Here is a 16,556-nt window from a genome sequence, read left to right as displayed (position 1 = left end):
AAAAAAGTTTTGGGAAACTTCGCCGAAGCGTACGCGAACGCTTAAGCTTTCAAATTGCGAATTATTTTGTATTTTCATGTTCAATTAAATGCCATATTATAATCCTCATTAATTATGCGTAAACTTGAACTAACATTAATCCAAATATAAATAGGTGTTAAAGAAATGGCATTAAAAAAAGAAAAAACACAAAATAATCAGCAATTTGAATATCTAGAAATCGTGTAAAGTTTGGCCATTTCCCGGAAGTTTGTTAGCTTGAAATGCATGTGCCATATTTTAACCGCATGTGTTCAAATTGCTTTTTAGCATTGTCCTTTTCGTGCCAATACTATTTCGAAAATGCTTCTCGGCAACACAAATCTCATTCTAAAAATGCTTAGTTACAACTTGCAAAATTTTACCGTCATATGATCCATTTAAAGTCCAAATGCCTATTTCATCAAAGGTTTTTGCAGATTATGGGCGCTAATGTCTTAGGCGTCGTTTTCCTATCTGTTGAGGTTTTTCGATAAACCCTGTAGAGTTGAGAAATTTTCAGAAAACGGTAGACAATTCAAGAAAGCTGATGAAATTTCTACAGACGACGAAAACGAAAAGTAGAAACAAAGCGTTCCAGTTTAAATATTGATAAAGAATATAACGAGCAAACGTCCATCGATGACATTGTAAGGCGGAGCGTTTACAAAAAAATATCCCTTGCCCCCATAGTTAGGACGACATCCTTGTTATGACAAAAGATACCATGGCAACCATCTTATTACGGTTCACTCTATAAATTACTGCATCAAATTCGTTTTCGCGAAGAAACTTTACACAAAATTCTGCTAACTCAAGGTTGGCGTTTAAACGTACCCGAAACAAATTTGAGAGGATTTTACCTATTGTAAAAGGGTTATTGAAATAAATGACGTCACCTTCTGTTTAGCGTAAAATGCTGTTTTTCAATTACGAAAAATTTTTTGAATTAAAGACTTGTGAACTGCTATGTCAATACCGTCGTCATAACACTGTCTGAAATTGCTAAAAAAATAAATTGAAAGCTTCAGAGAATTCAGACGCAAGAAAGTTTCATCGTTGACTTTGCCACTTGGCAAGAGCTGATTTAGCACGTGATACGTCACCATGATATACAACACGTAATTCTCCTTCCTTCTGCTTGGTAAAAACGTTTTCTATGGAAAAAGCTGGAAGCATTTTATCACTTGACCCGGAGGAGATACTGGCTTTGCCTGAAAACTGAGAATTCCCAGTCACTTTATATGTCACTTGGGATTTTTGAGCTGACGACCTTGACGCATTCCGTAAAGTCATCCTAAAACGCTCGGTCAACCGTTGAATTAGATCTTCTGGGAAAGGTTTGTTCATTGAAACACTTTTGTTTGTCTGTAGCCGATCACGATGCGCAGTTTTTAAAGAGTTTTGTTCTGTTTGCACCAAGCGTAACTCATTTTGCATCACACTTGATGATTCCGCGCTGGTACTTGGTTTATTACGTTGGTTTACATTACTCTTCGAAAGAGATGAATCGATGCTAATATTTTTCCGTTCTTCTTTTGTGCAATGCACAAGGTCAGACTCAGATTCGCAACCGCAATACATTTTCCTGTTGCTAAGTCCTGCAAGCTCTATTAATTCACGAAGGTCCTGACTAAAGGCTTCGTTTAATAAGTATTCCTCCGCACTTCTGTCGATTGTACATTCGGCATCTGGCACACTGGATTCACCAGTTAACTCTTTAGAACAAGTAGCTTTATTCACAGGAAAAGAGCTTTTGGCATATTTAGAATTTCGTAAATGCATTTCTCCAAGAAACTCCTCAGAAAGTGCATCCAAGTTCTCGGCATGTGAACATGTGTTGATTACGCCTTCTGTTTTGTTATCTTGCTGCCCTAAATTCTTGTCAGAACAGGTTTCCGCTACTATTGCAACAGATGATCTTACACCAGTCTCTGTCTGGGTTTGCGCATCGAGGGTGCTTTTACTTAAAAATAAACGTTGAACAGGGAAAAGCTCTCTGCATTCTTCGTAACATTTTGAATTGGCTGCGACTTTCAACCTGAACGGTACTAAACAGAATTTTGTCAGCGGCTTACCATCAACCATTTGGTTACAATGCTCTATGTAATGCGATAATGTTTCGGACGTGCTGGCAGCCCTGATATTTTCTAAAGCGGGTGAACCCAATGAATTGTGAAAAAGAAATGATATCTCGGCATGATCGCTAACAGACGAGTTCACATTTTGAAAATTATTCATTTCTATACTACAAGAGATTTTTATCGAATCAACATCCGATAAACGATCAGTTGTATTTATATTTGGGCAATTGTCAGACAATGTTGATCGTAGTTTTTCATGTGCAGTTTCATTAGATTGAAGTAATATAGAATCGCCTGTTTTTTGAAAACCATTCTCGCTTTTCTCAAGGGGTTGATTAGCAGTCGTGTTTGAACTAGATGTCTGAAGATTTTCGTTAGACGATTCTTCACCATCGCTGAAATATTCAATATTTAGTGCTTTAAGAGCTGGTAAGCACCTCTGATTTGTTCCACAATTACCACCACCACACCTAATTTTTCTTGTGCTTTTGTCTAAATCTTTCTCTTTCTTCACAAATGGAGTGAATTCGTTCAGTTTTGCCATTCCAGGAAGCGTCGTAGCGACATTATTATCGTTAGACTGTGTCGGAAGCGTAGTAGAAACATCAACATCGTCAGAACCTAAATTATCGCCACGTTCAACTGATTCAATACACTTCAACGGGGTTGATATTAATTGGTTTGGCAAACAAACAGATTCATGCTGTTGTTTCAAATCTCTTTTCGAACTCGTACATTTGTCAAAGAGAGCGGTTTTGTCAGAATCAGTATCTGCAAACGTACAACAAATCAACGGCATTAAGGAACAATAAGTAAAATCTATCAAATGTACAATCACGTGAATAGTCTATCGAGTAATTAGAAAATAATAATGGAGGCTAAAAATAAAGTTTTATCGATATTAAAGAAATTCGTTTTCTTTTCATTACACAAAGATCATGACCAAGGTAAAATTATCACTAGCACCCATACAATTGGATTGCAAACTCTAAGCTTCGCAACCTAGATCAAGTTCAGAGCTTACATGTATGAACAACTACAAGACTCGGCAGTGTAAAAAATTGATAGTCATTGGCTATTTCTCGCATCAACATCAACAGTCCTTCTCCGAACTTTTCTAACCTGGACGATCTACATCTACAAACATACAAGAAAAGCGTACCTCAACATTGTTTTAGTGCACTTGAACAGCACACTCAACAATGTAAAGCTGAATCATACGCACTCGGCAGAATATGTTGTAGTTGAAATGGCGTCGGAAGAGATAGAAGTTGAATTTTTTGATTCTCATTGAACCTTATGGTAGCAACTGTATTTAGGCGGTTGCTAGGCGTAATAGAATATTTTATCTCGTGATACCACGTGTTATAAATTAAAAGCATGTTGAGCACGTTTGCTCATATCTCTTAACATCACTAAACAACAGGAGACAATGCATGTTCCGTGAACATTTTGAGAGCGTTTGGACAAAGCTCAAACGGATGGACGTAACAAGCAGGCTAACTGTGTATTTAATGGAAACAAACCATGAACTACATCAGCATTTAAAGGACAAAACACACTCCAAAAAACATCACCTTGTAAACCCAAGATTTGAGTTATAAAAGCTAGAGACAAGATTCAAAGCAATAGTTCGACTTTATTTCAAAGTCATTATCAAGCTAAGTGATTATTTACAGCATGCGTGATCTTAAATAGTTTTAAAATAGTTGTTACAAGGAAAAGACGTAAGCAATGAAAAAAAGAAAGGCGATGAAAGGAGGTGTTACTGTCTAGATATGATGATAATAATTGTTATGATGTAGTAATAAGTGATAAGATCACGCATGCCTGTAAATAATCACTTAGCCTGATAATGACTTTGAAATAAAGTCGAAATATTGCTTTGAATCCTGTCTCTTGCTTTTATAACTCGAATCTTGAGTTTTACAAGATGATGTTTTAGGAGTGTTTTTTCCTTTATTTTTTGAAATTGTCGGCTGGAAAAGGACATCAGTATTTGCTTGGCCGCTTAAGTGTCAGGTAAAAACAAGGCGTTATGAACATGAAATTTGCGTTAAAGAATGGGAATAGATATTATAGATAAAACTTTTGCATACCCTCACGTAATTCAATCCTTATATCTTTTTCTTTACCAGATATCCGTTCGTCGCCGTTGTTCACGTTTTCAAGCAGCGGAGGAAAATTTATGCCACAGGGTTTTTTCACCACACCGTTGAAAAAACTAGTCGTAGACTTCCGTTTTCTAATATTAAATTGCTGAACGTCTATACCATTCAACATGAAATCCTGGACGGTCGGTGGGATGTCGAAGACATGCTTCTTTGTCTCATTATCTATGTAAGACTCGAAAACGCTCATGTCCATTCGGTCATGATCCTCGTAGCTCTTGCTCTCCACTGCAATTGAAAATGTAAAGAACAAGACGTTTCATGTGCATCGATTAACACTCAATGAATGTGGCGAACCATTTTTCTCATATATAAAACAACAGGGGCGTCGGAAATAGGGGGCAGAAGAGCTATGTTGAGCCCCCTCACTTTGCATTAAAATTTAACTGATCGTTGCACCTGCGTGTTACTGATTTTTAGGTATGCGTATGTGTAGATAACACAAAATAATTGCAACTCGAGTTCATCTAAGCGCAAAAATCGAAAAATTTAAAGAAAGATTTCTTTCCAATGTCTCCTTGTTTCGCTTGGGAGGCAACGAATTCTGAAAGAGTAATTATTTAACTATTCGTGTAGAAATTATGTAGTCGTATGAGATGGGCAACGAAATTGCATTTTTTGGATGCGTTACATCCAAATTGTATTCGTTTGGGGCGAAAAAGCACAACTAAAGAGGGAAAAATTAAAAACGTTATTAAAATTAAAACAAAAGAACTTTTCCCATCATTTAGTCTAGAGCAAATGATGTGTTTTTAGACGTATGACCTAAAAGCTGCCATGTTGATAGGTTTCTTTAAAGTTCTCACATCAACTGTTAGAAGACGATTTATCTTATTGCAATAAAGTTGTAAGATGTAATTGAAATCGACTTTGAAAAGAAAATAGTGCGATAAAATGTTTATCAAAATTCGATGAACAAATTTCAATTCAAGTACTTTCGAACATATGTTACAAAATTCAAGCATTTTTAAGGCCTCAAAATTTTCAATTTCAATTGAAAGAGATTCAAGGACATTTAAGTTTCGCACGAACACTGGGCTTAATGAATATCAGCAGGAAGTAGTCGAAATTCACCCAAATCGTCAAATCTTCGAGTAAAAACGCTTCAGATACAATACTTCTCAGAAGTAAGTTTTACAGAAAACGCGCTCGGAACGCGTTCCGAACCCGTTCCAAAATGCGTTCCAATTGCGTTCGGCTAAAGGTGGAACGCATAGCGAAACGCGTTCTTGGCCACATCCGATCATTGATCGGTAATCATCACTTGTACTCAATATACAAGTGTTCAAATTCGGAAATTTCCATGTTATACCGAGTTTTTTTAACAATCGGGAGGGCGTTCAGAACGTGTCTCCAAATTTTCTTCGAACGCGTTCAGAACGCGTACCGGCCGCGTTCGAAACGCAAATGTGACGCAAACGCAGACTTAAGTTAGTTCTGAGCAGTACTGTCCAAACATGTTAAAATTAGCAAAGTCAACAAACAAATTTTGCTCACCAATTCGGTTGACACAAGGAACGATACACTGCGGTCGAATTCTTGAAACAAATTTCTTCAACTCTGAGAAAGAACTGTGGTCAGAATACGGGACGACGTAAAACATACCATTTTTGGAGAGCTCTTCCTTCATTCCGGCGTACAAACCAGTAATTAAGATACCGATGGTAGGTACAAAGTATTTATTTTTGTGTTTTATCGTTGTAAGAGAAACCTTTTTCTTCTTTTCCACACTAATAAACGTGTCTTTTCTCTCCGTGGTAAAGTATTCACTGCATCCAAGTATTTGACTCGTTTTATAACGAGCATGGTCGACATGTATAGGAACGTTTAGTTCTCTCGCAATTTCGCACAATAAGTCTTCTTTACCCAAAAAATCCAAACCTAACAATCAAAAAAAAGAAATACAGACATAACATGTTCTTTAAAAGAATCATTGTCAACCAGAATGCAACACGCGCTCGAATGATTTCGCGGCCATTTTCTTGGTAGAATAAGTAGACAAGCGTTGTATCAGTTTGTAATCCTTAGATACTTTATACATCTTTTGTGGATGTATAAAAATTTGTGTCGATTTTGGCTCAAAAAAGTATTTTCAGATGCTTGCTAGTAATTATTTTTATAAACGTATCTGTTTGGGTGGGCTCATAATTATTCAAAACTATGGTAAGCATAACGGTTGAAGGAGGAAGACCAAAACTTGTTACTCACATAAATGATCGGTATTTGGAGTCAGACATTTTAACTATTGTCGAAGTTGTACGAAGGGTCTAAGAGAAAGATCATCGTGTGATGGAATAAATTATCATGTTTAATACAAATATAAACAAACAATAGATGCGCATTTCATTGTGGTTAACAATGATTCTTCAATAGCGATAGACCTTTGCCTTTGCGTGGCTTTGTAAGTAGATTGCAATCAATGTCAAGAAACATGTGGAAGGAGCAAAACGTTTTACCAAGCAGGCGCACGAAGCAGATAGTTCAACATTCATCTGGATCAATGTTCTGGTGGACACTAAACGTATACTAACTAGAAATAATTTGACTCGTTATGCTTGCACTCCCACCTCCCCCCACCAATAACCAAACTTCTGAATGTCCACAGGGAAAATGCCGTTTACATATATAAGAGCACAAGTTATCAAATCAAAAACTTCACTCCAGTTTATAGCGCCAAGGATACCTGTAATTCGTCAAAAACATACCTATGACAACATCTCTATCCGAATGCTCATAGATGATTTTGAGTATTTTGTCTTTCGCCTCATATTTATTTAAAAACTCGCATCTCGGATCGCAATAAGTATTATCCAAAAATAATTTATTGATAACGAAGTTGTTGGTAAATGGGTACATGTCCAACATGTTTTCGTGATAACGAAAATCCCCGGTGTACAAGATGTTCCCGAAGTACCCTGGAATAGAAACATTACAGCTCCTGGACAGTGATTGGCGTCGATTAAAGTCACCGTCAATTTCTCTTGATCTGAAACCAGAGTGAACATAATTATGTGAGAAACGTGTTAACAAGCCATTTCATGGACTTTATGTGGTAAGATTGACATTAATGTATTGGTGAAAAGATGGCATTGTAACATACCAAAATTTGATTTTGGTAGAATTAATCAGTAGGATTTGGCTTTACTAGCTAAAATCTTTAATTTATAATAATTTTGCAGAAGAATAGAATTATTCGTGCAGTATATTTACAAAATATATTTATATTTAAAACCAATCTCCTTAAAATATTTTTTGGTTAAAATGCACGCACAATGAACTTTTGAATTGCCAACCGAGCGTACAATAATTTGACAACAAATATCACGAGTTGTGCACATGTTAATCAAAGGTGTTCTTCTATAGCGTGTTTTTAATGTTGCGTGAAAGTTGAAATTAATATAATCGTTTTGCAATAACGACGAACATTTCATGCAACAGCCATGTTGACTTCTGATGTGAGGCTTCCAAATGTTGTAATAATCTGCTCCTTGTTCGGCAACAATAAAAATTGTGGTGAGATTTAATCATTGGGACTACTGCAGTTTAGCGGACACCTTCGACGCTGACCCAAACACTAACCCTATGATCCAAACAAAAACGAGCCTGCGCTCCCAATACGAGCGCTTTGATCGGGTGTCCGCTAAACTGCAGTCTAGCCTAATCATTATACAAATTTAAAGAGATACTATTGTGAATCATATTTTTAAATAAACAATATCGTGTGCGGTAGCAAGTGCCGTGAGTTTGGACAAAACAGTCGGAAATTTGTTATATTAATTTATAACTTAGGAGCAATAACTGAATTTTTCGTAACCAATTTCAAAATTTGGCACCCATACTGCACCTGCCCCGCTCAAAAAAATGAAAGCTGGAGGGAGTCATGTCTCCCTTGGTTCCACCTGCAAGAGTGCCCGTGATTATACAAAACAATTATGATGTCAAGTTATAATATTTGAATGACAAAAACGCTCAATATTTGGGGGAACCAAGGTATTGCTTACTTCCACATAAACATCTTTGGTTATTGAAATAAATTGTTATTTTGAATTAACACAACAGTTTGCAGTAGTACTAATATTTTTATGCAAGTGATTTGTCAGCAACAAATCTTCCATCTTAAAACTTCATTGGATTTTAAATATTAGCTATAATAGCATAATTAAAGCTAAGCAGTTATTGCTAGGATACAGACACTATATTGACCACCTTCATCAATGAACTTACTTATTTCCCTGATCGAAACATTATATGCAATAGCCCTCAGGTAGTATTAACTTATTTAACTATGGTAATAGCCTTTAGTAGTCCTTTTACAAATATTTGCATTATCTAAAATTGTTATAATAAGAAATATCAAAAAAGTATACAACACTAAGAAGTTCCTGATTTAGCAAGCCATGAGCAGCAACTACAGTTTATTTCAAATACATTGATTGAGCAGACTCGTTATTTTGTAACAGTTCCATTTAGACAGTATTCAAAAACACACATTTGGAACACAATGAAAGGAAAGGAAAATGTATAAAAATGTATCCTTTGCATACAGTGGAGAGGGATAGTGCAAAGCCGTTGTTTTGTATATATGACATTCTGGAATAATTTTTCATCAATAGTTAAATGATTATTCATGTCAATAACAATTTGCCTATACCTTCTAATAAGAAAGAACTCTATAAATGAACTTGGCATTAATTGTGAATATAAAAGCTGGAATGCCAACTGAAGTATAAAGACTATGTACAAGATATGCACATGTTCACACTTCTCATGCTGTTGTACATGCCTTTAGGCATGCAAGTGTGTGAACGTGTGGGGGGAGTGATCTTGTATATTTTTGTACAGAAAGGGTGATGTTTAATGTTTGATAAATTTCAAATATAAACTAGAATACAAACTGAGAGAAAGATGTATAATGTATGGCAATTGAATTAATCTGAATATCATCGTTCAATAAAAATTGAGCATATTCTTTTTATTAATGAAATGTCAATGATTACTCACATGTTCACCTACAGTTAAAGAACTTATTTCAATAAATCCGTAAAAATAATAAATTTCTAATTACAAAAGAAATATGGCTGAACACGAACATAAACATTCATCCCTTAGTTCTCAATTAGTTTTTCCACAACACATCATAACAAAGTAAAATCGATCTTTTCGCTCGCGATTCAAATCCTTTTCCAGCAGTCAATTTATGATATGTGTGTACGAACGTGCGTATTTTAGGTACTGTAAAATTAAACCGCCAAAATATAAGATACTTAAACAAAAACACTGCCTTCGTTATGTCAAATTGCTTGTACTCATATTTTAATACACATACCTAGAGCATCTAGAGGTAGAATCACACTCTCACCGACGGGCAATGCAACCACAAGCGATGGATTTATGTTATGATGGCTGATGAGAAGAGTACGTGTAATGTTCGAGCAGTAAATAACTTGATCCGACCAAGACGAATTCAAACCTTGTATATAGTCTGCGTGCATGTGCGATAGAAATAATATCCTCTTATGTGAATCTTTTTTAGTCCAGTAATCTACAGCGATCGGAGTGTTTGGAATCAAGGACCGAGGCATCTTATTGTTTTAGATAAGTCAAACTACAATTCAAAAACTAACACTTTCAGAACCGCGCATATTAACAAGTAAACAACAATATATTCCAACATTATTCCAATATTCAAACGTCATGAAAGTTCAACGAGCTGAACTCGTTGGTATGAATGTAACTGGAGCGATACTTTCTGTTTTGATTTACCGAAGCCAAGAGTTGCATGGGACTTGTAAGAGGGGTATTGATGCGTATTTAATGTCTTGGGCTAAAGCTACTGGAGGGTGCTGTAATACACCTCAAAGTGTTATGAAACTGAAGCTTTTTGGTGCAATTTTAATAGTTTGAGATCAACTTGTCGGGCAAAAAGTTTTGAAAAGTTTTATAAGAAAACATATGTACCCGCATTAGAAATCTGCCTAATTGTGGAGTAAACATAGTATTCAATTTGCTAAACTCCTTAGGCACGAACTTGAACAATCGTTTGGAAGAAGGGCAGCCTGCTACGTTGGATGATGACTTACTTGACAAAGGCCAATACATATTTACTCATTTGAGTGCTCTTCAAATTATTGAAATTTTACATGCGTCGTTCATTCGGGAAGCGCTCTTTAAAAGATCTTTCTGTTGCTGGTGGCAGTGTAACAGATGTGCAACAATTACCACACGAAATGCCCTATAACATTTAAATAAATTCGCCTCCTAAGCGCCTGTTCATATGAGCCCGGGTAGCCGGGATTCAACGAAGCGTTTATTCATTTTAGCTAATGGAAAAGATTAATTCCTTCAAACAAAAAGTTATTTAAGCAATTTTCCTATGTTTTGAATTTGCAAATTCACGAAACCTTTAAAATGAAAACAATTAATTAGGCCAGATTTGAAAATTACAAGTAAAATGACTCATGACTTATAAGAAAGATTGTAAGTTTCGCGTTTAAAGTTTTTACTCCTTTCAATATCTCAAAATCATTTCACGCCTCGCTGAATCCCGGTTAGCTGGGCTCATGTGAACAGCCCCTAAATGGTTATAACTTTTACGAAAGATTGTTGAGTCATCGGTTGAGTTACCCGTTGAGTCACCTGAATTTTTCAGGTTCATGAGACAATTGCTTAAATTGTCCAGCAAAGTGCGAAAATCATATCTTCATTTAATATAACTTTTACGTTGCAACAAAAATAATCAACAGCAAATAAACACATTTTTACTATGTTTTTACAAGAAAGTAAATTTCTGAGGTCGATTTGAAATTTTGTGTTGTTTTTGTAATAGCGTCTTTAACAATTTTGAGCTTATGTCGATTAATCATGCTTTTAAAAATAATTGGTGCAGCGCTCATTTGTGTGAGGCGTTCTTGAAAAAAATTGGCATGAAATGCGGCGCTCATTTGAGTGAGGTGCTTATTCGGGGGCGCCACTCAAACTAGTAAAGACAGAGATATCAAGTTCTTTATGCATTATCACTGACAATTACACAATCGAAGACTGAGCCTACTGTCCATTGACAATAAAATATCCATCGAGAAAACAATAAAATAGGTACACATGGAGTACACGTTGCGAGTCTCCATAGCTATCTTGGCAATTGCCAGAACTGCCAAAGGTTCAATACATTAGTCAAACTGAAGTATAGTTGAAAAAGCAATTTTTTATGAGTGGAGATAGCCAGATTTAATAAAATCAATGCTTATGTTGTTTTTATTAAAGCGGTGTTAGGTAAATGATCGGTACAGCAAGATTTCTGTAACCATTTATTTTAAGACCAATCACATACTGCTTTGTGAACAATTACTAAGCTTTCAAGAACTATAATTGTAAACATGTGCTTATACTCAGTGCTTTATTTTCTGGTATGAAATTGGTTACTCATTTTTGTCAGGTATATTCCCTAATTATTAGTTATTTGATACAATTCCAGCATCCAACTCCCACTATCTTCAAGTAATACATTTTAGCTCGTGGTGAGTCCTTCACTATCTTTTAATGCATGGAAAATATATATCTTTAGTATAAATGATAGGCATTAACTAGTAACAATAGTACTAAAGTTTAATCGTGATTCTAAAAGAAATTAAAGGGTTATATTGTGTATGAAAAATATTCTTTGACAACCATATGCAATAATTTGACAACCATAGCACTGTCATCCAGGATCATTAATTCTTTATTTTGAATTAATATTCAGTAAAGAATCTTTTAGCTCATTTAGAATAAGGTTGTGAATATTGAAGTTGTTCTTCCAATGAAGTTTTACTTGTAATAGCCTTGCAAAGTCGAAATGACCAAAACGTTTTGTATAAATTACTCTCCACAAATTTCTATAATTGTGATATAAAAATTTGTCCTATCAAAGAAGCTGCAAAATGAAAATTTTTCCTATAAATAACCGTAATAGTAAAAATATTACGAAAGATTTAGGTGACAGCCGATAAAACAGGACAAGTTGACAGGTCTGCCTGTCAAATAAGATAAGACCAGATATTGTCGAGTCGGCATCAATTTTAAAAACAGTCGTTGATGCCTTTGAAAGGAGTGACTGAAATTAAATTTTGATGCAGTAATATATTTTTTCAATTATCTCATAATAGTCTATCTAATGCTACCAAGAATTTTTTAAATTTGCAAAATTTTTGGACTTGATAACTGTGGATGGCGTCATCGATAAAACGTAAATTTTTGCTGATTGTGCGCAATCATCGCTTGCAGCCATATTGATTAGTAGCTTTGTTATTATCCTCTATAACAATATGAAAGAAATTATTTGTTATGACAGGTGTGCAGCAAAAGTTGTATTTTTGAGCACATTGATCCATGGTCTTTGTTGCATCAAACTGTAAAGAATCTCCAACATTTATATAAACTTTGTACAATGTGCAAATAAATTGCAAAAATCAACCAAGATATACAAAAAACATACGCAAACTAAAATGATCGAATATATAAACAAAAATATAAAAAGATGATTGACTGACTAATTCTTTCATTAGTCATAACAAGTTTTATTAAAGAGTGTCATTCACTCTTCACAGAATATTACAGAAAATGTCAATGAAAACATGCATTAATCAAAAAATTATGTCATGCTTTGACCACTAAATACAGTTCTCGTGGAAAATTTTCTTTGCTTTATTTTCTTGATAAGTCTTATCGTATAAATTCATCCCCGTCTTCAGAAAGACGTCGAAATTGCCAAAGTTTCTTACTAAACCAACGTTGACCATATTGTATGAATAAACAGTAGACCAAAATTGCAATAATAATTCTATCGATAATTCCAAGAATCGAAGTAACTAAACTAATAATTTTGGATTTTGGCATTCTCTGTTTTTCTCGACCAACTAAAAAAGAGGTTGCAAAAGTTAATTTTTTATAACATTTGGCAACAAAAGCTCGACGAGATTTTTATTAAAAAATAGATTGAGTTTTGTTGATAAAATTTTAGTTAAAATAGAAATCATTAATGGTTAATAGTTTCATAACCTTAGCAAACGAACACTAGTAAAAAAAATTCATTATATCATCATGTCATTCCACAAAGCAAAAAATCATATAACTGAAGAGTTTATTTCATTCGTTAGGAAGTAATTTTTTTAATGGAAGACACAGAACAGAGCGGAAAAGTTGTACAAAATCTAATTTAAAATGGTGGGTTTTTTCTTTGCAAAATTAGACATTATTTTAGAGCGTTTTTATTGATTAGTCCAATATTGTAGTTCTTCCATTGTACAAACATTATTTTTCAAAATTATAGAAAAATTGATTAAATCAATATTGGCGTTGCATATATTGGAAAATACGTGCACAAAAATGGTAAAATACGTTTCAGAACACAAAATGACTTTTTATTTTCATAGGGCTTGCTACTTGAAATGGACACTCTCAACTTTGACAAATTTTAAGAGTTTATCGCTATTAATTGCATTATTAAGAAGCCCTCTATGCAGACTTTCACTTATAGTCGGTTAATTATGGCTTCCATTTAACGTCAAATCGTCTAACATGGGGAACGAAATTTTCTGACAATGCCTAATTAATAAGCCGTCGATCAATTCTGAAATACCCATAACTTTCATATGATCATCACACATACGTCAATACACACAAAAAAGCATGGGTACCAGGCGAAATTTGAGCGCAAATCAAACTGAGTATAATGGGAAGCAAAACAACCAAAATTCCCAAGCAAAGGAAAGGCAATGCAAAGAACGATTTTATCGATTCTATACTCTATATTTTAGCCATATCAAAATGCTGTTTGGTTTTCAGTAGTTTATATCTTCATTCGTTGTCTGAATAATTTGACATTTAATTCAAATTTTTCTGGCCAGAGAGAAGAAATATTTCAAAACTAGACTCTCTAAAATTTTATATGTATTTATTTTGGATTACGCTTTTAGTGTACAACATTGTAATAAAGTTAAGTAAAGTACCTAAGGTATCAACAATTTCAATACACAGCTCATTTCACATCTTTCTCCTTGGTAAATGAAATTGTAGGGACGACTGCATGAAATGTCCTGCTACATTTTTGCTTTTGAAAAGAAAGCATTTTGTTCTGTTGACCACTTCAGCGTCACATATGTTGCAGAAGAATTACAAGCTGGTACGCATTATGTACACATGAGTGGCCTTTCATTTATGTTGCCTCAAAGTGAAGTAGAATTTTACTTAAAATAATATGATAAATGCACGGGATGTATTTTATATTAAACATATTCGTGCTTTTAAAATGTGCTAGGATGCTGAATATTCATTTGAAAAATCCAAGAAATGTTAAACTCTTTTTGCATTTGTCCATCACTCTAGAGGACTATGAGAAATATCAGCAGTCACCATAAATATCGTGAACGCACTGGGCTGTTAAAATTGAAATTCTGCGGGGAGTGAGTGTCTGTGCCTCCCTCACAATGACGATATAGAAGAAAAAGCTGTTAAAAAGTTCAGGATACAATTTATTGCAAAATACCGTTTGAAGCTTTCTAGAGGTTCTAGTTGTTCAAAATTGTTATATGACTTTTCCTCTTCTATCCAAAACTGAAAACGTTCCTACGTCCCTGAGTGAACAGAAAACAGTGCTGTGAATAATTCAGACTTTAACCTGCAGCAAGTTCATGACAACCGTATTTGTGCATTAAGCGGTGCTCACTGTTAAAAGCCAATGCTGTACCATGGCAATCATGTTTTTTTCTATTACACAAAGACAAACTGCAAACAGAGATTACTGTATCATGCGATGATAATCCTTTACTATATGATAATTAATGTAATTAATTTTCCCGAAGAAATAAAGCGGTAATTTATTGAAAAATTTCATTTTAGAATAAAATTTAGGGCTGCCTTCAGCCACTGTATAAGATATGACAACAACAATCATATCAAAAAAAAGTGAATCAAAGATAATCAACTTAATGCATAAATGGCTCAGTGCACTTGCTCAAAGCCATATAAAATCATCTTAATATTTTTCTGGATTTCAGAAAAGTTTTGGCTCTCTCCAGCCTCTAACACTCACAGCGATTTCCAATACTGACAGAAGTAAATCTTGCGGGCTTGCCACGCTATTATTTTTTATGTCAATAATTAGTACTTGCAAGATAAATGAGCAAAATATATAAAAACGGTAACTCCAAATATCGTAAGCATTTTTTTATTCAACGTTTTCACTTTATTTACTCATCGCGAGGAATGATTATGCAGTACAAATAGACTCTACGTAATTCGATCTAGATAAAAGAAGACATATAGTTCTCTCGAAGCGTTAGTGCCATGATTAAGTTCCGTTTTTTTTGGATACGGATAGCGAGTGATTCTTTGAATAGAACGTTTAATCGATGCTTGGCCAGTCTATGATGATACATTTGTTCAATTCAAAGGGAGCTAGGTCAAGTGGCGGCGAAGATGTTTTTCATTGACGGGCCTGAATAAAAAATCATCTTGGTAAGGGCGTGGCATTTTGACATTTGCAGTTGTAGTTGTCCAACTCAGAAACAATATCAATTTTTTCTATTTGTGCTTCAATCCCAGACTAGTAAAAAGGTGTTTATTTTAGACTGCGCGGTCTATGGCATATTGCCATTGCATTTACGCCATGTTATAATAACAAATTTGGCGCCATTTTCTTCCTATCATTTACTAATAGTATTTCAAGTAAATGAAAGTCTATACGAGAAGCAAGCTTTTAAAATGGCTTCCAGTATTTAAGAGTCCACATATGTCGATAATTTTGTTTTGCGAAACATAAACGCATATTACGTGAAAAATATTGATATAGGTAGCTCTTTGACTGGGTGGCTTAGCCCCTTATCTGAATTAATGGGAATTCAGCCCCTTAGCATCCCATTTCCGCCACAAATGGCTAGGTCATATTGTACGCGGGTATTGTGCTCGTATAAGTGAAATAATACGAGATTAGTCAGATGGGCAAATTTTTCGCAGCAGTTAATGTGCTTATGGATTTATGATTTGTTGTCTGCACATTGTTTGAGTGCTCTGTCTTTGCATGGTGTAAAGTAGCCTGTTGTGGTGCTTTCTCAATAAACAATGAATTTGATTGGTTGTTTTAAAATTCTAGATAGTTTTAGTTTGAATTTGTGTATGAAATATGTTACGCGTTTACTTTGTATGAAAGTATGATCCTTACGGACTTTTTCTGTTTGGTCATCGCTGTTGTTATAAGGATTGATGTTCGCTTAATCAGCATTTCTGTTGAATTTTATTTCGGGAACTGACT

The 16,556-nt window shown here is 34.7% G+C and overlaps 1 protein-coding gene across 1 annotated transcript; it reads right to left on the bottom strand.

Moving 5' to 3' along the window:
* Window positions 1–728: 728 nt before the first annotated feature.
* On the bottom strand, window positions 729–9,929 carry LOC124447644. Its single transcript, XM_046998615.1, is given in 6 exon segments — window positions 729–2,873; window positions 4,202–4,501; window positions 5,771–6,154; window positions 6,979–7,191; window positions 7,194–7,259; window positions 9,600–9,929. Coding segments are annotated over 6 exon segments (3,021 nt in total). The 5' UTR covers window positions 9,856–9,929; the 3' UTR covers window positions 729–1,071.
* Between the last annotated feature and the right edge of the window lie 6,627 nt (window positions 9,930–16,556).

This window comes from Xenia sp. Carnegie-2017, unplaced genomic scaffold, assembly GCF_021976095.1.
Source record: "Xenia sp. Carnegie-2017 unplaced genomic scaffold, XeniaSp_v1 HiC_scaffold_23, whole genome shotgun sequence".
Taxonomy (NCBI): Eukaryota; Metazoa; Cnidaria; class Anthozoa; order Malacalcyonacea; family Xeniidae; genus Xenia; species Xenia sp. Carnegie-2017.
Note: the sequence above shows the minus strand (reverse complement) of the source record. Positions and strands in the feature narration are given on the sequence as shown.